Source organism: Ursus maritimus, unplaced genomic scaffold (assembly GCF_017311325.1).
Source record: "Ursus maritimus isolate PB19 unplaced genomic scaffold, ASM1731132v1 scaffold_15, whole genome shotgun sequence".
Taxonomy (NCBI): Eukaryota; Metazoa; Chordata; class Mammalia; order Carnivora; family Ursidae; genus Ursus; species Ursus maritimus.
In genome coordinates this window covers 24,525,551-24,547,926 of record NW_024423897.1, presented here as the reverse complement: position 1 = coordinate 24,547,926, position 22,376 = coordinate 24,525,551, and the positions used below count along the sequence as shown (strand labels likewise).

Sequence of the window (22,376 nt, the reverse complement as noted above, 5' to 3'; positions counted from 1 at the left end):
ATGGGTCACGTAAGCACATCCTCTGGTGCCCGCATGGGCCAGAGAGTCAATGAGGCCTCTTCCTTGCAAACCACATCGTTGTAGAAATCCGAAACTTTCCTTGGGGGAGTCTCCAGAGCAGTGCTCTCCATTTTGCAAATATGAAGATCCTTTCAAGAAAACCACCTTTCTAGGCCCTCATCTAATAATACTTGGATTGTTGGTATCTAATAATCAAAACCACACAAAATTGGAGAAATTTCCTATTACTTCAGTACCTCTTTAAATGAATCCTGTTTTATTAATCAGCACCTCTGTACACATTTAAAAAATGAGAACATACATACATGGAAAAGATCATCCAGTCTAGAAACAAGGCTTTGGTACATATGTGAGTAGATTTAGTATCTCTGTTGCAATAAAAATTAACCCTCCAGGTCCCCAGGCTACAGGTGTGGAACCACTAGTTGACAGCATTCTACAGTAAATTATTTTCAGATTATCTGCGGATTCTTTGCATTAACTGCAAAGAAAATCAGGAAATTACTCCATTTGAATTTAGAAGACTTTTTGTCTTTATTTTCTTGACTATATTTTCAAAGAAGTTAATAAAAATGGCTGACCAGCTATGACTGCTAGCTTTCCCATCATGCCCCCTGGCTCACGCACCCCCCACCCCCACCCCCTTCGCTCCTGCAGCCTGGGAGTGGGCTCACTTCCCTCTCGGTCCGGTGACAGGGGCAGCCTGGAAACAAAGCCAGACTAGATCACCCCTTCCCCAGATTTACAGGAGCTATTTGGCTTACTGATTAACAGAAGGAAGAAAAAAAGCCTTTTAATGTCCGAGTCGCTTAGAATTACAGCTATGCTCACTCATTAGTTTATCCATGTGTTCATTTATTTAACAAATATGGTTGTTTTGTTCGCTAAGGCATCCCTAGCATCTGGAACGTGACCCGGCACATAGAAGGTATTCAATATTATTTCATTTTTATTTCATTTCATTATTTCATTTCAACATTTTTATTAAGCACCTACTTGTTGCCGTCACTCTTTGAGGTGCTGAGGATATCAGAGCAAACAAAACAAAGATCCTGCCCTTGTACGCTCCAGCAGGAAGACAGCCAACACACAAGCAAACGAAGCAAGCTTTACTACAAGGGCAGGAAGTCAGGAAGGGATGGAGAGGGACAGAGAGGAGATGCTGTTTTAACGGGTGGTCAGGAAAAGGCTCTCTGGGAATGTTATATTTGAGCGTAGACCTTACACGACCAGGGGAATAAACCATGTGTGAGTTACAGGCACTCTCTGATGTTTGCTATCATCAGCCTCACTACAACGTGCCACTTAAAAAAAATTACAGACCCCAGCAAGTTTTCAGATGGCTTGTGGTTTTCAGTCAGCAACTACAGGGTTCGACTATCATGCTAACCTCTGATTGAAACACATTTTAGTTTCGCATTACTTTTCTCTATGACATACCGGTGTGTACAAACACTAGCTGGCCCTCGTTGATCTGAGCCTGGGTGAAATTCTGGATGCTTCGGTCAGGAAAGGACTGGAGAGCCAAATGTCCGTTGCTGGGTGGAGTGACCCAGTAGGTGAGGTCCTGTGGGGAGGAGTCCTCATCTTCTGCACAGAGGTCACCCCTGGTAATCCCAGTGACAGAATTCGCCCATACCTTAAAAACAAGAGGGGCACAGATCTTGCAAAGACCAATTCCAATCATATCACGTAAGTATGTGATGTGCTACTCTGGCCTCTTGCACAATGTTTAGAAACTAAAGTGATTCACTAGAGCTCTTAAAGGATGAAGATTCTTTTTTTTTTTTAAGATTTTATTTATTCATTTGAGAGAGAGAGAGAGACCATGAGCAGGGGGAGAAGCAAACTCCCTGCTGAGCAGGGAGCCCGCGACGTGGGACTCGGTCCCAGAACCCTGGGATCACGACCTGAGCTGAAGGCAGGCACTCAACCGACTGAGCCACCCAGGCGCCCCTAAAGCATGAAGATTCTTAATTCAAAACATATAATTAAATACCAGATGAAATTCAGGGCATGCTGTAATGTTTGTTTAATTTGTGATGCTTATAAGGTCCCAATAAAAACAGTATTCATAATTATTCAAAATTTTTGTTTAATGTGAATATTTATTTATATAAAGTATAATAACAATAAAAGCTGATGGTAACTGAGCACCTTCTGTATGCCTGACGTATGCTAAATAGGGAAGCGTAGGTTAAGATTTTACAGGGAACCTCGGATCATTGTAGAGCCTACCTCATAGGGCTGATTTAAGGATTTCTAGTCACCGTTTTAAGAAGGGAATGATTTCATTAGCTCTTAAATATTTGAGGGAAAACACACATCGCATATTTTAAAAATTGCCCTTTATTTTACCTGTCCTGCAGGAAAACACGTAGCTGGCCCCTGTGTCCTTAGCAATGTCTGCTGTGCTGATAGCTCATCTATAATTATTGCTGAGTAATAGTCTCTATTTTCCAATTACATTTAAAATCTGTTTACCTTGCCTAAATAGCCTAGTTCCACAATTCATCATTTACTGAGCATCTACTATGTTCCAGGCAATGTTCTGGGTGCCTACAATGCCTCAGTGAACAAAACACAGTCCTATCCTCATGGAGCCTATGTTCCCGCAGGAGGGGATGAAGGAGTGTAGGGAAAAGAAATGAACTATAGAGTCTCTTAGAAGTTCACGGGCACTATGAAAAAAATTAAAATAAAGCTAAATAAAGGGCTGAGGAGTGGGAGAATGTTAAATCAGAGGCTCATTTGAGAAGAGCTGAAAGGAGGTGAAGGTGGAGCCACATGGATATCTGGAGAAAGAACCTGCAGGCAGAGGGAACAGCCCTAAGGTGGGAGCAAGCCTCGTCTGTTTGAGGGGCAGCAAGGAGGTCAGTATGGCAGGAGCAGAGCAAGTGTGATAAGGAGGACAAGAAGAGGAGTATGGAATGTAATGGAAGGCCAAATCCTGCAGGATCTTGATGGCCACTGTAAGAACTTTGGCTTTTACTTGAGCGCAATGGGGAATCATCACAGGACTTTAGGTGAGGAGTAAGTTGGTCTTAACAGAACACCGTGGCTTCTGTGTTAAGAACAGACCATGGGAAGGCCAGGGTAGAAGCAGGCAGACCAGTTAGGAAGTGACTACTGTAATCCTAGAGAGAGATGCGAGGAGAGAGTGGCCGGAAGTTGTTGAGGTGGTAGGAAGTGGTCAAATTCTGGGTGTGTGTTGAAGGTGAAGTCAACAGGGTGTCTGACGAATCGGACGTGGTGAGGTGTGGAAGACGGAAAGGCTGAGAATGACTCCGTGGTTGGGACCTCAACACCTAGAAGGCCAGAGTTACCATCAACTGAAATGAGGAGAGCTGCAGAGGGAGTGGATTCAGGAAGTAAGATCAGGAGTTCAGTTGTGAACATGTTGAGCTGAAAACGTGTACTTAGACATCAACTCCCCTTTGAAGGAATGAGGCTGTTTTGAGTTTCTATAATCATACAGTCACATGGTATTTCACGAACACTAAAAATGGGTGGCATTATCACTCACTAAATTTTCACATTTCTATCTGTATTTATAAATGTCTTCCCTACAGAAACACCATGCATATTTTCAAGCTTATGTCATTCTTTGCTCTCTAACTAGAACCTTTATCTTCTTCTATGCTTGTTACCAACTTGTTTAAAAATTCAATTCTGAGTGATTTAATAGCTATCTCTCTGGTCTAAGAGGCTATTTTCCTTGGTAACATAGGGAGTTTATGAAACACCTTAAATCATGCTCACTCATTATCTAATAACTATTTAAACAGAATTTGAGAAAGGAGTATCAGAAAATATATAAGATTCCTACATTTTCATAGGAGGCATGATACTCCATGTTAGCTATGTAACCTTGGGCATATTTCTTCGTTTCCCCGTGCCTTAATTTCGTCATTAGTAAACCAGGAATGATAGAATTATTATGCATAATGAGTGATTTAAGATATGTAAAGTACTTAGAGCAAGCTTCACCTGGCAGATAGGAAGAATTCAGAAAACATTAGATCTATGTCATCCATCTTCTTCATCAGATTCAGTTCTAAAGATAAATATGATTTTTTCAACAATACTTAAAAGTCATTTGGAGTGTCATGATTACGATGACTGGAGCCATTCTATAGCATGTACTGTGGGTTTTGTTTAATCCCACAGCATCTCTCCATACTTTGGGGTGAGATAGCTCATCTGTTTCATGATCGTATCGTTGACGGATGCTCCTATGTCTTGGCTTTTGGAATATGGCCACTGAGGACTTTTCAGCCCTAAACTCTAAGGACATCAGTTTTTTAAATCAGTTAAAATTTATTTTTATTTTTTTTATAAAAAGTGTGTAACACTGGTACCTACTCTTAAATCAGTTAAAATTTAGACATCAGTTTTTTAATAGCTACCAGAAATGCTCACCAACCTAATGTTTAAATGATAGGGTTTTGGCCTTCCGTTAATCCATGGAAAGGCTACAGTGTTTATAAAATACACGATTGGACTACTTGACAAAATTCCAAGGCCACTGGTTCTACTTTTTCACGTTTTACATTTTAAAATCCATCCATGTATCTTATTTTCCTTTCTTTAAGAACTCAAGCTGATTTGGAAATGTACTGCCATTCTCTTCCCATGACTCGTAGATACTCATTTTTTCCAGCACCGTGCACAAAAGCTGGAGGAAGCATGTTTTCCACTGCAGCTACTCTTCCGTGCAACTCTGCTTTTGCCCCCTCTTGCCTCTGGAATATACCATCTTTCAAACAAGTGGAAAACCTGCCACTCAAAACAAGAGCTGGTAACTGCTGATCTTTATTTCCACTCAAACCAAATTTAGTTCCACTAACAGCCCCACTGCTTTGGGTGAGGCTTGATTTCGTGCCCGGGCATTGGCCATGGCAACTTCAGGTAGATGGAGAGAAGAAAAACAAAGGTCGCAAACTTGGGTGCAGTATTCCACGTGATCCAAAGCCCAAGAAATAATGGTTTAAGGAATACATATCTGAAAACATATTAGCACACTAATTGGAACACATTTTTAAAAATTCATCTTTAACTTAAACAGAAGGTCAGTGGGATCTAGAAACCTAACTATAATCGAATACAATCCTAATTATGATTCTAATGTTTAGAAACCCAGACCTTAGTTTTGAGTTTCATATGAGGGATGTAAAATGTTTATAAAGTTACTATCCCACTGTCTGACCCTTCTAAGCCTTCCGTCAAAATCTCAGGCTTTGCTGCCTAAATTCTTCCACTGTTCCTAGCTTCCGACACTCTTCTTAGTGATGACAAGTGCTTCTCAGAAATAAACAAATGATTCTATTTTTGGTGTAAAAGACAACAACAAAACAAAATGTACAGTATTGAAAGCCAAAGTTGAAAAACAGGAAAATGAAGCCCCCTTGTGGACACAAATACATTTGATCAGCTATGCACCAACATTTCTGGTGGTGCTTGAATACAAAAGTACTCAGTAGAATATATTTCATAGCAAAATGCAAAGGATTCATGGAGCAGGTCTAACCCCAATTCCTAATTCCAGTTTGTCATGAAGGAAATGATTTCCTGCACCACTGAATGACTTTGGAGACCAGCCAGTCACAAGTTCTGTGGCTAATGAAATGTTGTTTAAAGTACTTCAGGAAAGGGGTGCCTGGGTGGCTCAGTCGTTAAGCGTCTGCCTTCGGCTCAGGGCATGATTCTGGAGTCCTGGGATCGAGCCCCACATCAGGCTCATCCATTGGGAGCCTGCTTCTTCCTCTCCCACTCCCCCTGCCTGTGTTCCTTCTCTTGCTGGCTGTCTCTCTCTCTGTGTCAAATACATAAATAAAATCTTTAAAAAAAAAAAAAAAAAAAGAAAGGAAGGAAGAAAGGAAAAGAAAAAAAAAATAAAGTACTTCAGGAGAAAGAAGTATATCCTATGCTAGGATAGAATGGTTAACATTCAGAATTCTGTCTTTGAACTCCTATCCAGAGTCTGAGATGCTATCAGCTGGTCTACTCCCTAGGCTTCCACTTCCTTTTCCCAAGTAGACTGCAAATAACACTTTTTGCCACTTGCTCCAAGCTCTGATGACAAGTGAGGAGTGTGGGTGGTCATATGGGATAATCTGAAGGTCTTGAGAAAGTTCTATTTGAAAAGTCAAAGACAGCATAGAATCTCAAGCCTATGATAGTTAATTTTATGTGTCAAGTTGACGAGGCCATGGGGTGCCCAGATATTTGGTTAAACATTATTCTGGGTGTTTCTATGAGAATGTTTTTGGATGAGATTAACATTTAAATCAGTTGACTGAGTAAAGCAGAATGACTTTCCCTCACATAAGTAAGGCTCATACAATCAGTTGAATGCCCAAGTAGAAAAAACAAAACTAAACTAAACTAATCCTCCTGTGAGTAAAGAGAATTCTTTTCTCTCTGACTACCTTTGAACTGGGACATCAGCTCTTCTTGTTGACCTTCATACAAGAACCAAACCATTGGCTCTCCTGGGTCTCGTCTCTAGCCTACTGACTGACCCTACAGATCTTGGAACTTGCCCACCTCCATAATCACATAAGCCAATTCCTCATATAAATCCAGGTATATATATATGTCTTTACACACACACACACACACACCAACCCACAACTGAATCGTGGTTTTGCTGCCCAGGAAGACGAGGCTCAGAGAAATTTTGCTTAAATTGAGCAGTTCACGAATCTTGAACTCTGGTCTTCTAACTTTAATCCAGAACTTTTAAGGCAGAGGATGAGATTCTTACCAGATAAATAAATGAATAAACTCAGAAAGAGCCAGAGTCAAATGACCACATCCACTGAAACCGGGAAGTCGCAGCCTGGCCTGGATCCAGGCTCTCCAGGGAAGAAGGTAAGAATAAAGGAAATGGCCCTTGCCCCCAGCAACTCTTCCTTTTTTCTTGAGAGACACACTCTGGAATCAAGGATAGGGGAGGGGTGCGGGCAAACTGCCTGAGCAAGCTCTAGGTTCTTGGCAGAGACTATATTTCCCTAATTTAAAGGGAAAACAGAGACAAAGGCTAGCACATGCACTTTTTCCTCTCACAATTTAATGTTCTGAAGATCTTACATTGACAGGACTATTTCAATATAATAAAGCTATTATTGAGTTGATGGTGCATCTTATAACTAACGGCACCTCAGGACTGAAAGCCAAACCCACAATAGGGCTTCAGTTCCTTTTCAGAAGGAAGCCCAAGAGTTCACGACTTTATTCCTTGGTCTTCCTCTTGCTCAGCCAGCTCCAGCTCTTCTCCCCTATGTGTCCAGATTTTAGGGCCCTCCCCTGGGTCTTTCGCACCACACAGCAAAATGCCCAAATATCCTGCTGAGGTTTCCTGGGTGAACACGTGTGTCAATACAACTGCAGTGAACCTATTCCAGGAAGTCCACGTGAGCAGGAGCAAGACGCATCACGGCTTTGGGGCTTTTTTCTTCCTAATGAAGACAGCCCTCGATCACGTGGCTGCACTGAGAGAGCTTGAGGCAGTCACGGGTAGTGGGCAAAGCGGCACAGCATGGTGGTGACCCAGTCAGACTTTCCACACCTTCCCTTGGTGCCGCTCTGGGCCTTACCATGAGGACATCAGTAACAGCAGTCGCTCTGTAGGGTTGTGAAAATGACACCACTTCTGGAAGCTGTTCAGTACTGTACTCCGTAAGCACATAATAAATGTCAACTTTTATAACTGTGCTTCGTAATCATTGACACCTACGATCCCTCCCTCGAGCCAACAACGCAACTCTTAGATCGCTTTGCTGAGAAGGCGTTCAGTAGATAGTAACACCGCAAGACCCTGTGAAAACAGAGGTAGGCCTACAGATGTGACCAGCTGGAACGTCCCATTCCCAGGCGGTCTGGACAATGACTGTGTGGAGTAAACTAAAGATAAAGCGACACATTCCGAAGGTATAAACACCTTTAGCTTTTCACTTAAAATATAGAGGCTGAATAATGAACCAAGCCTTAAAATAACTAAAAGCACTAAAGAGCCTATTCCTAAATCCAATTGTTTTGAGCAAATAAAAACAGATTTTAAAAACCCCAGCCTGTAGGCATGTTTAACAACATAAAATTTTCTAGTTAGATCAGCCCCCAGGGAGCTCTATTCGCGTCCATCTCTTCTGCATCTCTTCTGACTACCCAATTTCCCCTGGACTTCTAAAGACTCCATTATTAACTATTTAGTCTTATGAGTGGTATAAATGAGGCTGAAGTTGTCAAAAACTTATGTGGAAGATGTGTCTCTGTCAAATTTCAAAGTAAACGCCTTCAGATTCCCACGTCTGGGCATACCTGATGAATGTGTCCCCTAGAGGCTGAAATGTGCAAGGGGCCAAGGGTTCTTCCAGAAATGCAGCTGGACTAAAAGAAGAAAGAGCCAAGGCAAAAGCCCACTCTCTGAAACATGAGCCAATGTGGGGCAGAAATTGACAGTTTATATTTTCATTTACTCATCCCTTCAACAAATATTTCTTCTTTACTATGTGTCAGTCATTGCCAGAGAGCCTGAAAAGAGGCATGAACAAGTCATCAGGCCCCTGTTCTGTCACTCTGTCCTCAGCCTGTCATTCAGCTGTCATGCAATTTCCTCATCTGTCCGATGAGGGAAATGACAGCACATCTCTCAGTGAGCTATAAGCCCTTAGAGGGATACCTGGTACGTAATAATAGCTAACAATTTTTTTTGAACATTTACTATTATAATAGCTATAACTCTTCTCCAAGCCAGAATAGCAAATTCATGCCCAAGTCCTTAGAAGAAGGGACAGTAAGAAGGAGTGATTTAAGACCAAGAAAATCTACTGAGTGAAAGCTTTGGGATCCTTGAGTGTAAACTGGCACAAATGGGTTCATCAGCATTGACATGGGTAGTGCTGGTGTGGGAGGAAATGGCGCCCTCAGAGCCAGAGGGACTCCTGAGCGTCAAGCCCTTTGTGTGGCCAGTAGAAGCCATGACATTGCTTCAGGGCCCCAAATCAGGACAGGAGCCAAATAGTGGACACCATGTGATAGCCAAAACATGTTTATCTGTGAGTGCCTAAGAAGCACCCCCAGGGGATTCTCAGAAAAAGTGAAGGGTGACGGAAGTTTCCAGAAACAGCAAAATACCATCACATGACAGTACATTGGCTTTTTTATTCTAATACTGGTATAGCCTTGGAGGTTTTCAGTAATAATGCTACCATTTATTGAGTCCCAACAACATGTCAGGAATTGTGGGAGAGTTTTACATCATTTTATCTCTTGCTCCTCACAACTCTCCATTTCCTACCCCCTGGATGAGAGCACACTGAAGGACTAAATAACTTGCCCAAGGTCACACATTCAATACCGGGGAGCTGATTCTCACCTTCCCACCCTAACTGGAAAAGGCGATGCCTCCGGGAATACAGTGTGAATGACACCCACTCAAGAAATACAACAAGACAGTTACTCATTGGGATTCATCAACTCCCAACAGTTACCCAGCAGAATGTCCTGGTAACAGCTAACATTTATTTAAAACCAGTAGGAATATGTTAACCGTACATACATCGTCATATGTCTTACTATTTAACATTAGAAATAATACAAAAAATCAGATTGGTAGCCGTAACGTTATTATGATAAATGAAAAAGCACGGAGCACTTACCTGCAGGATTTTGTTGGCCGTTATTACTGGAACCTCATCATTTACGGATTCCACAGTTACAAAAAGAGTTCGGGGCAAACTCTGTTTTCCAAGCTCTGAGCTATTTGCAAAGATGGTGAAATTGTCAAGGAGCTCCTCGCTATCATCATGCACGTAGTAAATCAATTCATTTTCCACCTGTAACCACCACCAACGAAAATCACCAACTGACTGAAACATGATTTAAAAACATGAATACGTTTCTATAATCCTAATTTTTATGTCTCTCTAAAACACAGAAGCATGTGTTCATCCTATGAGGTCTGATTCTGGCGCTCAGAGTGGAAATTATGATGGATGGGATAGTTTTTATGAAATGACGCCACATCTTAGGAATACGTTTAAGGAGGAATGGAGCGATGTAGCACATAGGGTAGGAAAGAGAACCCTGGACTGGTCATCAGGAGACCTGAGTCAAAGGCTATTTCTTCCTTTTTTTTTTTAAGATTTGTATTTATTTATTTGAGAGAGATAGCAAGAGAGATCATGAGCAGGGAGTGAGAAGCAGGCTCCCTGCTGAGCAGAGAGCCTGACATGGGGCTCCATCCCGGGACCCGGGGATCATGACTTGAGCCAAGGCAGATGCTTAACCAACTGAGCCACCCAGGAGCCCCTACAGGCCATTTCTTTTCTTTTTTTTTTTTTTTTTAAGATTTTATTTATTCATTTGACAGAGATAGAGACAGCCAGCTAGAAAGGGAACACAAGCAGGGGGAATGGGAGAGGAAGAAGCAGGCTTCCAGCGGAGGAGCCTGATGTAGGGCTGGATCCCAGAATACTGGGATCACGCCCTGAGCCGAAAGCAGACGCTTAACGACTGAGCCACCCAGGAGCCCCTACAGGCCATTTCTAACACTGCTATAGGTAAGCGACACAATTCCACTGTTCTTTCAAAGGAGCAATATGCAGTAAAATTCAGACGCTACTCATTTCCTTCCAGTGACTAATTTTTGAAGTTGTGGATTACTTCGTTAGACAATTCAGAATGTTAGGTGTAAGCCCTGAAGCTTCCACCGTCTATCTACTTGCTGGATTTCTGTTGTTTGGAGACATCTGGACCAGGGCAACTATTAAGTTTCCCCAGACTTCTCTTTTCCGAACTAAGCATGCATTCTTCCTTTAACTATTCTTTGTATGAGAGACTATACATGCTACCTCCTCATCCTGGTCCTCCCTCAGAACACAATCATTTTCTGGTGCCTCTCTCAGCAGATGCTACCCATAACTAGCTGCCCAACATCTCCTGGGGACAGAACATAATGAAATATATCGAAAAATTTCTATCAAGGCAGATTTCCCTTACTGTAACACCACAAATGCAAACACTCACTTTTATCCCTGTTAGATTTCATTTTCTAAGTTTTATTCTGAAACGGCCATCAAATGAATTAATTATTCCTGTTGGATTTGTAATACCACACATTTGATCAGAATGCCTTTCATGTCTTTAAGGCTCTGATGGAAAATGCTGAAGAGCACAGGATCATAATTAGAGTTGAAGAGAATTTTAAAATTAGAAGGAAACTTGGCTTCAGTGAGCCTGTGACCCAAATATAAAATGGCAGACAACTTCTGAAGCCCAACAGGAGTAGCTGAACTTCTAGAAAAGTCTCTGGGGTTGTGTTTGTTTTGATAAAATACTGCCAAAAATTTTAGCAGTTCAACTTTGCCTGTTCCTATAGTGCACTTCCCTTGAGCAAATACTTTTGATCTCTCAGAGGTGTTTCTGACAAGAGTTGAAAAGTTCAGGAAGCGTCTCAAGGGAAAGTTGTGGCCGTTTGTACACAGGTTCTATGAGAATTTCTTTGGAGTTCTGTGGGCAGAGAAGTCCCAGACCATAGGCCTGACCCCAAGTTCTGAAACATGCTGTTTTAAGCTACTTGAAAATAAACACAGAAGATGGCATTGATCCGAATGTGAGAAAATTTGTACCTAAAATGCTTCAGGAACATCGTAGTTAACACAAGTTGCCTCCTCGGTATCTTTCCTGGAGAAATATAGCATTTCTTCAAAGGAGTGGCACTCCCCCAAATTACATGCCATTTAATATGTACTAATGTAAAAGCAAAGAGAAGATTTGGTGGGGGTTTGCCTATTCCTCGACTTCTAACACTAGAAAAATGTCTGTTGACCTGAAATGAAAAGGCAGAACACACTTGTAGAAAATCTTAAAAGTTTGAGAAGTATTCAGTCCCCTGTCACCAATCATGTTCAGGACATACTGTGTCATGCCTCTGCTCGCCTCCCTTCCCCCTTGCCCTCCATCTCCCTCAGGGTTGAAGGGGGTAGAAGGCCCTCCCATGCTGGACCGCCGTAACCTCATTCACAGCTCTCCTCCCATGGCACGCGTCCCAGTCCCACCAAACCCCTTGCTGCTCTCCACACAGTTGTTCACTTGCTCTTCCCTCTTCCTGAATGTTCTCCCTCCATGTCCCCCTGGTTCACCCATCCATCGCCCCCTCCAGGTGTTTGCTCAGATGCCACTTCCTCAATGGGACCTCCCCTGAGCACTTGATTTGAAACTGAACACGCACATACACACCACAGAAGGCTCCAGCACTTTCCAGCTCCCTTTCCTGCTTGGTTTTTCTCCACAACACTAATCTTCACTCAACATGCCATTTATTTCATTTATTTTATCTGCAGTCTCTCTCTGCCGCTTCTTTCCCCTACCAGGGCATCAGGGCACGGCTTGTTGCTGGCTTTGTTCACTGCTGTATCCCCACTATCTAAAACTGGCATGCCTGACACATGAAAGATACTCAAAAACGATCTGCTGAATGAATGAAGGGCAAACATGGCCATGGGCTCCTCCAAGCCACTAAACACGGTAGCCACCTGTTGTTAGGAGTTAGTGCCACTTTACATGAAAACAACGTCTCAAAACCTGGAGACCTTGGAGTCATACAGGAAGAGAAAGTACCAAGGGGTCATCTGGAAGAGCAGGGACACATGACCCTGACTGTGAACAAGGCTACACGATAACATAGACCCTAGAAGGGACACACATACTTGACTTTCAGATGTCAACCAACCATTCTAAAAGCACACTTCTTACAAAGCACCATCAATAATGAATTGACCAAGACAGGACTAAAATTTAGTGCTCAGTCTCTCCCCTAGCGTCCCTGAGGTAAACAGTACTAAATTCAACTTGCACCAGAGCAACTGGTCGTCTTGGATGGTTTGTCCAGCCTTTGAGAAGGAAGCCATGATGAAGAGATGTCTATAGGAAGTCACTAAAGGATCACCTTCCCAGGGTCCCCAGCAGAGAAGCACTGATTTCCAAGGTCGTTTCCAGCCCTCAGGATTCTCTGCTTCTTCACATGGCTCCCTGATGCCTCCTGGTTCAGTCTGATCCTCTTGACATATAATTCAAGACTCTCCCCAGTCTGGCCTCAGTTCTCTCTGCTCCTCCTGAGCCCACCTGCAAGTCTTGTGGGCTATGTCCCAGGCCCCAGAACACATTCACTTCAATGCCTCCATATCCTTGGCCACACTGTTCCCTTTGCTCAGTTGCTTTTTTTTTTTTTTCTGTTTCTCCTGTTACCTCCCTGCTCTTTCTTCCTTTCCTCAAGTCTTGCTTAAACGCTACTCCCTCTGTGAAGTCTTCCCTATTCTCTTCTATCAGAGTCAGATGTGCCGACTCTGCCCTTCCTTAGCACCACTGTGAGAATGCTCTGCGAAGCATCGGAAGGGTGTACTTACATGAAAGCTTGTGTGCCTATTCCCCGCCCCCCCAGCATCTCCTGAGGGCAAGGAATATGGCTCCTTATCATGGCAACCTTGCACAGTAACTTGAAGAGGAAGGGGTTAGCAAATCAATTCAAGTCCGTTGATAAGATGAAATCCTTAGAAGCAAAATAAAGCAGCCCACATGGCTTTGCAGCTAACTGGACAAAGATACCCAGACATGCCAGGTGGTTGCTAAGAGCTTCCAACTTGAAGAGTATGTATTCCTAGGAGCTAATGAAGAAGATGGTGGCAAGCTCCTTTCAATACTTAGAAAATAATGGAAATCATTCTTTTATTCTTGATAAGAAAGCCAAGTCTCACAGGAATACCAACCTAGCCCAAAGCAAAGAAACATGATAGCAGCTCTGAGTTGAGTGATTATTTCATGCTGAACACTAGATGAGAAGTTGTGTCCAGCTGCTTGATTGTGGGCCATTGACTGGGCCATTTAGCCATTGATATCACTGTGCTTACACAGGACATGGCACAGTACGCACTCTGTCAGCATCTGTTGACTGAACAATGGAATGAATAAATGAGTAAACCCACTAATGACTAAAGCATGTCTGTGTTAGCTATCTAGATGTAACACTTTGAGTGGGACAGCGGCAGTGTGGAGCTCCTCTAGAAATGGGCAGCCAGGATGGCACAGGGGCTAGAACACATGACTTATGAGCCAAAGTGGGAGAACCTAGAGATGTTTAACTTAAAGAAGATAAAATCCAAGGGAACTCGATAACTTTTTCGTTCAAATATTTAAAGAGCTTTCAGGAAAGGAGGTATGACTTGTGCTATGAGCTATCAGAACCAGGACTTTGAAGAAGTGTCTAAGTGGCAGACTTCAGGTCAGTGGAAAGAGCTTTCTTTCTTTTTTTTTTTTTTAAAGATTTTATTTATTTATTTGACAGAGATAGAGACAGCCAGCGAGAGAGGGAACACAAGCAGGGGGAGTGGGAGAGGAAGAAGCAGGCTCATAGCGTAAGAGCCTGATGTGGGGCTCGATCGCATAACGCCAGGATCACGCCCTGAGCCGAAGGCAGACGCTTAACCGCTGTGCCACCCAGGCACCCCCCTGGAAAGAGCTTTCTAACAATTCTGAAGTATTTTTAAACTGGAAGTGCCCATTGCATGAACTAGTGAGTTCTCCATCACTGAATATATTTAAGCAATGGCTAGATGACCTCTTTATGGGGTTACCATGAAAGGGGCTTCTAGCATCTCTTAGGAGGTTAAACTAGATACCCTTTCAAGTCTCATCACCCCTGAGAATCCATTCATCTAAATAATAAATAGCAGTATTTTTCTCTTATCCCACATACCCAAATGTATTAACTGAGAATGATTACCTGTTTCCTGGTAAACTTCATTAGCTTTACTCTTGGAAAATGAGAATTTCCAACATAACCATGTTTCGGTGGTTTGAGTAGAACAAATTCACAGTCAACTCCCTCAAAATATTTGTTGGGAATTTTGAGATAGTCTTCGAGAAGTACTTTGGAACCACCTTCTCGGACTGTGAAATTTTGTACCTCCAGAGGAATCCGCTTAGGGACGATATCCACTAAGATTTCAATTCCATTCACAGCTTGGAAACCAGTCACCACATCCAGTAAAAAACGGTCCTGTTGTTGGTCAGGAGCTGTCTGCACATAAAGAATAGCCCCGTCATCAATATCCTGTTGTGTGAAAATCAGAGGGGACTTGGCATCTGCACCCAAGCTGCCTTCTGGGAAAGATTTCCGGAGGTGTCCGTGCATTGGCGGAATTCTGACGGTGAACGTTGCCTCTGAAGGAATACTATCTTCACGGACAGCCTTGAGTCCGTATATACAGCACACAGACACAAAAAGAAAAACACGTCAATACTCATCAGAGTCAAGACCCTTGATGAACCCAATTGTTCTCTATTAACGTCTACAAATGGCTTAAGTTACTATCGGGGTTGATACAGAGTTTAAGCCTGGGTCTGTTCTGGTGACCACGTCAATATTTGCATTTAGCCGTGGTTGCAAAGAAAAATAATTGTCGACAACATCTGACTAGCTACTAATGCATTAACAAGGCATCATTCACAGCAGCAAGACACCCAGGACTCAGCAAGTTGAGGTGAAAGAAATAAGATGGTATAAGGAGAAGAAATAAAAGATGGTTGAAGAAGCAGAAGTTGAATCACTTAAATTGCAAGACTGTAAAGGAAAGTTTTCTCTTCCATTTTAACTAGCTCAGCGTTTTCAATATAGATTTAATTTATTGATTCAGCAAAATCCACCTCAAAACTCATTGTAACTGAGTTATAGTCACTGAACTACACATGCCCCCTGGTGGTAAAACATAAACTCGCCAAGACCCTAAAAAAGAATCGAGAAATGCTGGTGAGCCCCATATTTCCCTAAGCAAACACATTTAGTAAACTGCTTCTGATTTGAGTTCATTTCTCCTTGATGTTATTGGCTGAATTTAGCAAACAAGGAAACTCCTTTGCAGTCCTGAGGGTAGATTCAGAATAGCCTGTATTTATGGTCAGCTGTCATTAAGTCACAGTTCACAAACCCCGTGCAGGATTACCCTAAAACGAACACTCTCTCCTAACTCTGATCAACAGAGCTTTGCCTGCTGGGAGTTTCTAAGTAGGAGACCCAGGAAACCTGGTAGCTTCTGGTATAAGGTCTCACCCCTGGCATTCCACTAGCCTGTGCCAATTTTATCCATCAATTTCAGGAAACGAAATGAGGCCACCTTCGGAGCTAAGGAAACTAACTGCATAAGACAGCATCCTCTGCTGTTTTAGGAATCCTTTTCATGTTTAAGTTGCTCTAAATTTTTATGCCTGCTTCATTACATCACAAATATAACGCAGATCAAATGAAATATTGGCAGTGTTTCTATAAAAAATGAAAAAAGTAAAGATCTCTTAATTTACTATAATACACACATCATCTCCTCATTACCTGTTCATTGTACAGTAAACAAACACACATACTTGTGTGCTGGTGTGCACTTGGCTTTACCATAAGGCTTATTATCACTTATATTCCATTTCCAACCATAGGAAAATCAGTAGTGTCAAATCATGAGACTTTCCAGCTTTGCTTTTCAATGGCATTTACATTTAGAAAAAAGTCATTCTGAATACCACGGAGAAATCAACACAAAAATAGCCTTAGAAGTAGATTACTCTGGGAGAGAGAGAATGCTTGGTGGTAGGACAACTACCTACCTGGGGTCTTCCTCTACTCAGTTTTACTGGTTTTCCTTCTTCAACTACAAGGGTCTTGATGAGCAGAATTTGGGTGTGATGTTGGTGGTCTTCTGAGTACACTCGTACATAGATGCTCACGTCTACATGTATCTCTTTAACTTTCACTGTCAGGTTGAACACATCAGAGTTGCCACTGCCATCATGCCTATAAATCACACGTCCTTGTTTCAAGTCATGCTGGGAAAATGAGTGGGACACTGAATGGTTGACCAGCACTCTGCCATGCTTTGGGGGCTGCAGCATGTGGAATTCGATCTCGTGGTCTGTTCTGACATCTTGGTTTGTGGTGACACTGAGGTTAGAGGCTGTGAGGCTGCTGTCCTCTCCTCTTTGTACAACCAGCCCCATGTTGTTGGCTATCTGGACGTAAGGGTCTGACACACTGACCTCAAGAAGGGATGATGTGTAATGGACACCATCTGTCACAAACAGCACAAAGCGGGCGGAGTCCACACCCCGATGCCGGAAGAGCACTCGCCCCTCCTGCAGGTCATCCTGCCTGAACTGGTAGAGTTTCTGAGTGAGATCACTGGCTCTCACCAAGTCCCCATTTGGGATGCCCCGCCGGGTGTAGAGCAACTGCCCATCATCAAAATCTGAGTCGGGGTCATGGTAACAGAGATCTGCCAGGGTCAGTAGGCGCTGGCCATTCCTCACAACATGAAAGGCCTTATCTACCACACGCACTGGTTTCTCATCATTCTTTAACTCTACAGAAACGGCAACTTGAATTTCTGTGGATAAATGTTCCATGTCGAGATGCCTGACCACTGGGCCTGGTCCTGTGGCGGAGGCCACAAGGAGGAATTTATCCTGCTGGGTCTCCGAGTCATCGTGGACATACATCAGCCGCTCACCCAGTATGTCTTGATCAGTGAACGTGGTGATATTGTCACGACTTCCCAGAGGATCTGCAAAGTCAACCAGCTTCAGTTTCCCGTGCTGAGGACTCTCGGTGATTTTATATTGGAAGGTCTGATTGTCCAGCGTTTGAGCAAATAATTCCGATTTCGTAATTAATTTCCCTTCTCCTTCTTTTACAAGTAATCCTCTGTTAGTTACAATAATGCGTGTCTTATCTCCTTCAAAGTTTATTCTGAAAGTATAATCTTTTGATTCTATGTGCTTTGCGGCAATCAGGAACCTAAAGGTATCATGTGTATCTTCCCTGGGCCTCTCCTGTGGCTCATAACTTAGCTTAGAGTCTGCAACGTTTTGTTGGCTGAAGACGGAATTTGTTTTTAGAACTTTATTGCCAACTAGCAATTTTCCTTTCTTAGGTGGGGTCAGTAACTTAAAATGCAGTTCTCTCTGAGTTACATCCACACCCTCTGTCACAGCCTGCAAATGTTCAGAGTTTAATACTTGTCTGCTTATTTCACTGACCTCGAGAGGCACATTTTTCAGAAGTATAAACTTTAGCCAGCGTACAGTAATAGGAAACATCAGCTCTTCACTGATTTTTCCTTCTACGTTAACTTTAAATTTAAAGTGATCTGTAACATTTTCTAGCTGTAATTCTTGAAATGTACTATGGTACCGGACCCGACCCCGATCAATGGAACGCTGAGAAAAGGAACTAACTTGTTTCCATTCGCCCCTTGACCCCTGCCGTTGAATCTGGCCAAACTGGGGTGGATGAGTGATAGCATAGCGGGTCTCCATCTCATGGGGTTCACCGTTAACCTCCACTGACAAGTTGCTCTGTGTAATCAGAACCGTGCCACCCTGCTGGACGACTACCCCGGTTCTAACAGCCACTTCAAAGTCCCAAGGAACAGCCATGACCCGTAACACTACCGTATTGCTAACCAGCTCTCCATCGCTTGCTCTCAGAAGGATCCGGGAGTTCCGATGACCTCTGTGCACATAGAAAATGTTGCCATCTCTTAAATCCCCATGTGTAAAACCAGTAATGGCTTTCCCAGGACCATTGGTGTTTTCTAAAAACCCAGCATCTGAATTGAAGTTGCCAAGTACTGAGAAACTAAGACTCAAGGAATCTGTGTCAGGGTCTGACACGTGTATTATATTTGGAGTCAGTCGTTTCTTAGAATTCTCAAACAGGAGAAGCAAGTTTCCTTCGGGGAGCTTAAGGACTGGGGGATCATTTACCAGAAGGACAGTAATGTTAAACACATATGGAACATGTCCTTGCAGATATAATGGCATTTCCTTCTTGCTCTTGGATGAGACTGAAAATGTGAAAAAATCCCTAGGTTCTTCTGAACCATCGTGGACATACCAAACTTTCCCTTGCCCCAAATCTAACATAGTGAAAGCCTCCCCCCTTTCCTGTGCAGGGGTGACATCGATTCGAAGGAACCCATGAAGGGGCATTTCCTCTATGTTAAATAATATTTGAGAAGGATGGATACCCAGATCTTCAGATGCTACAGCCATGTTCATATGCCTTTGTTCCAGTACGGCCCGCCCACCTTCCTGGACCACCAAGTTATTCAGACTCAGGAAATAGCCACTCGCATGGTGAGGAAAAGGCTTGCCCGCCTCAGGGCCGCTAGTGGAAAGGGGACCTTCTGACCGAAGCAGGCTTTCTGTTGTCGCTATGAAAGGGTTCTCATCATCACTACTCTGCAATTTACACCCGGCAGCTACGTCTTTGGACACAAGGGCGTTCTTTAATGCTCTCTTTTCTGAGTTGGCTTCCAAGCCTCTTAAGCACCCTTTGAAAGAGATTCCTCGAGCAGATTTCCTGGGCACAGAGGCAAGTTCTAACTTCTTAACTTCTTCTCCCTTGCGGTTATCAAGACCTCCCACGAAGAGGGGACCTTCTGATACAAATGGTTTGCTTTGCAAAGGCAGCAACGTCCTTTCCCCTTGCTCATCCACCATCAGGTCCAGATACCTTCCAGTGAATTTGAGTTGAATAATGTGCCACTTATTGTCATTAACTAAGCTAAAAGAAGAGAGCTGGGTGTTACTTTTGCTCCTTCCTACATGAGCCTTCAACAGACCATTAACTATTTCCAAAGCAACAAAATTTCCTTCTCTACCTGACTGAAATAAAAGCAAAGCTTGTTGAGTTCCAGTCTGCAAAGCAAATTCCAACAACCCTTCCCTTCGCACCCTCCATTCTGGGAAAGTGACATAGGATCTGGAGCTGAAGAAATTGATAGCTTCACCCTCCCCTGCAAAAAATTCATCATTGCATCCTAGTGACACCTCATAAACCTTCTTAAAACCAGGGTAAGACCTAAGGGATGCGAGGATCTCCCTCTGATTAAATACCACATCCTCCATACATCCACGGAAACTAGGGAGCTCTCCCTCTAGGTAAGGGACGGTAAGTCCGCCATGGCCTGCTATGTAGATTCCATGTTGAAAGTGCAAATTGTGCATCCCACCAGTGATTTGGCCTGTTGTCTCATAATGTTCATCGATAACCAGAGAGATACTGTTTTTAACATAGTACAGTTCCACTGAATGCCAAAGCAGGTCATCCAGACGAAGTCTTTGCTCAGAAAGGAGGACTTGTTCACCTGCACCCAAATTCAGCCTCACCTGAAAGAGAAAGAACCATAATTAATCTGTCTCATCTCATAGTGTTTTATGGAGAACACAGGGCCATCCAAGGAAAGAGAGAGAGAGAAACTTGGACCTGAAACCACTTTCCACATGTACGGACTACACAATGAGGTTTAAAAATTTCAGAGTCAGAATATTTCAGGCATGCTGGTAAAATCAGAGGATATCCTAACTTTTCAAATGGCACATGATTTTATTCTAGTAAAATAACAGTAATCAAATGGATAGCTATTTTGTTCTCTTTCTCTCCCACAGTTTTTCCTCCAGTCATTGAAAAGTTACACGTTTTTAAAGATTTAAGAAAATCTTACCCGTATGTTTCCTGATAGAAGTTCTATTATACAGTAGTCATTTTTCCCAGCTGCAAGAAAAAGTAATCCCTGTGGTTTGCTGGTTTGAAATCTTAGTTGAAGAAATAACTCAGATGAAACTTCTATGATGTTGAGCTCCACATAGCTTTCACCATAAAAAGATGCTAGGGAAAGTATAAATGAGTAAATTTATTACACAATGACAGTTCCATTTTAGAGTGCCATCTCCCTTCAGGCACTGACCCTGCTGAAGAAAGCTGCCTTGCCCAAGGCCACAGCTGGTTCCTGGGGTAGCCCACAGATCAGATGTGGGGGTACAAAGGCTCAGTGTTCTCTTGCCCCAACTCAAACATCTCTGATGGGTCAGTCTCTCTTCAGAACTCTCGAGAAGGGTGGTCGAGGCTTCTGTTGAAACTGAATTGCAAATCTATTTCTCCATGTACCCAAACCTGCTTCCTTCCCTGTCACAGGGATAATCCCAAGCCACTGGTGGTGAACTGGTGTAAGAGCAGAAGGGAACATATTAGCCAGCTATGAAAGTTCAAGCCATGAAAGATACAGGGCAAATAGTAGCCATGAGGACTATGGAATTGGGTGTCTATTGCTAATTTGAATAAAGCTTTGGAAAAAGATAAGGAAACGCTAGGAGAGATCAGTTGAAAATTACAAGCTAAGTGTGAAAGCAAGAGGGGTTCCGTGGTAGCATATAGAGTCCTCCTTTCCTACAGCAGGAGACCAGTGGAAGGTAAGATACCCACCCAGGAAATAATCGTCAGACTAACCAGCTGAAAATAGCGTTAAAGTCCCATCTATGACAGGCTCGGTCCGACAAAGCTAAGATCCTGGTTGGGAAAGAATAGAACCTTGACATAAGGAACTGGAGACATCTGGGTGGATGCATTCAAATACCTTGGGTCCCTAATTGTCTCTGAACCGTCTTAGCCTGCAGAAGTGGCCTATTCCTCCTTTAAGGCTGGCATGCCCCTTGCTGAAAGAGGATGCAGAGGCTTCTCCCCACAAGCAGCATTTGACCTCTGAAGATAAACTCCCATCTCCCCTCCTGGCCACTAGACCGAAAACAAAACAAAGGTTAAGTCACAACATAACGTGTGTGGGGGCATGCTGCGCTTGACACGGGTGGAAGAGAACTAGACCCTGATGTAGCTGTAGGACCTCTCCAGGGGTCTTCTACCACCTGCAGCTGCCAGAACACACAAACCGCTGAGGGTGCCTGATCAAGGGGGCAAAGCGTCAAGTTGGGGAAGGAAGAATTTATAGATTTGGGAGGACTCTCCAAGGATACAGGATATAACACCCTGGCAAAGACTACCAGAAATGGTGTGAACTCACTGCTACAGTGACTCCTAGATGCACAGAAAATGCAACAACCCGCTGTGAGACAGGACAGAATTACCATGACAGATGGATGAAAGGGATGAAAACGGTTGGTCCAAGATTGAGAATAAATAGACCAGAAGGCACAAGCGAGTGCACAGGATGGTAGCCCAGTGCTCCATCATCGCCATTCTTGCGCCGGCACCTTTCCTCAGGTCACACAGACGTCTGCACGGGCGAATCCCGTGGTACCAGCTGATGGAGAAACAGAACACCTGGGCGTGGTGCACAGATGAGTCAGCTTCATCGTGTGGCTGCGCGATGAAAACAGACTCCAACTGCACCATAGCGCCTCCTAGCGGTAGCCATGAAAAACACTAGTAAGAAAAAATCCTCCCAGTGGATAGAACTTTGGTAGAACACGCAATCATCCACCCTACACACAGAGAGACGTGAACTGAGATTCAA

General features: G+C 43.3%; 1 protein-coding gene across 1 annotated transcript in view; it reads right to left on the bottom strand.

Moving 5' to 3' along the window:
* Window positions 1-22,376, bottom strand: part of LOC103664834 (chondroitin sulfate proteoglycan 4-like) — a 61,889-nt gene that overhangs the window by 30,537 nt on the left and 8,976 nt on the right. The window contains exons 2-6 of the mRNA XM_040630623.1: window positions 20,574-20,737; window positions 16,675-20,238; window positions 14,804-15,271; window positions 9,684-9,860; window positions 1,462-1,660 (exon numbers count right to left, since the gene is read on the bottom strand). Of these exons, the coding sequence (XP_040486557.1) occupies window positions 1,462-1,660; window positions 9,684-9,860; window positions 14,804-15,271; window positions 16,675-20,076 (4,246 nt within the window). The 5' untranslated portion in view covers window positions 20,077-20,238; window positions 20,574-20,737. The remainder of the gene's footprint in view (window positions 1-1,461; window positions 1,661-9,683; window positions 9,861-14,803; window positions 15,272-16,674; window positions 20,239-20,573; window positions 20,738-22,376) is intronic.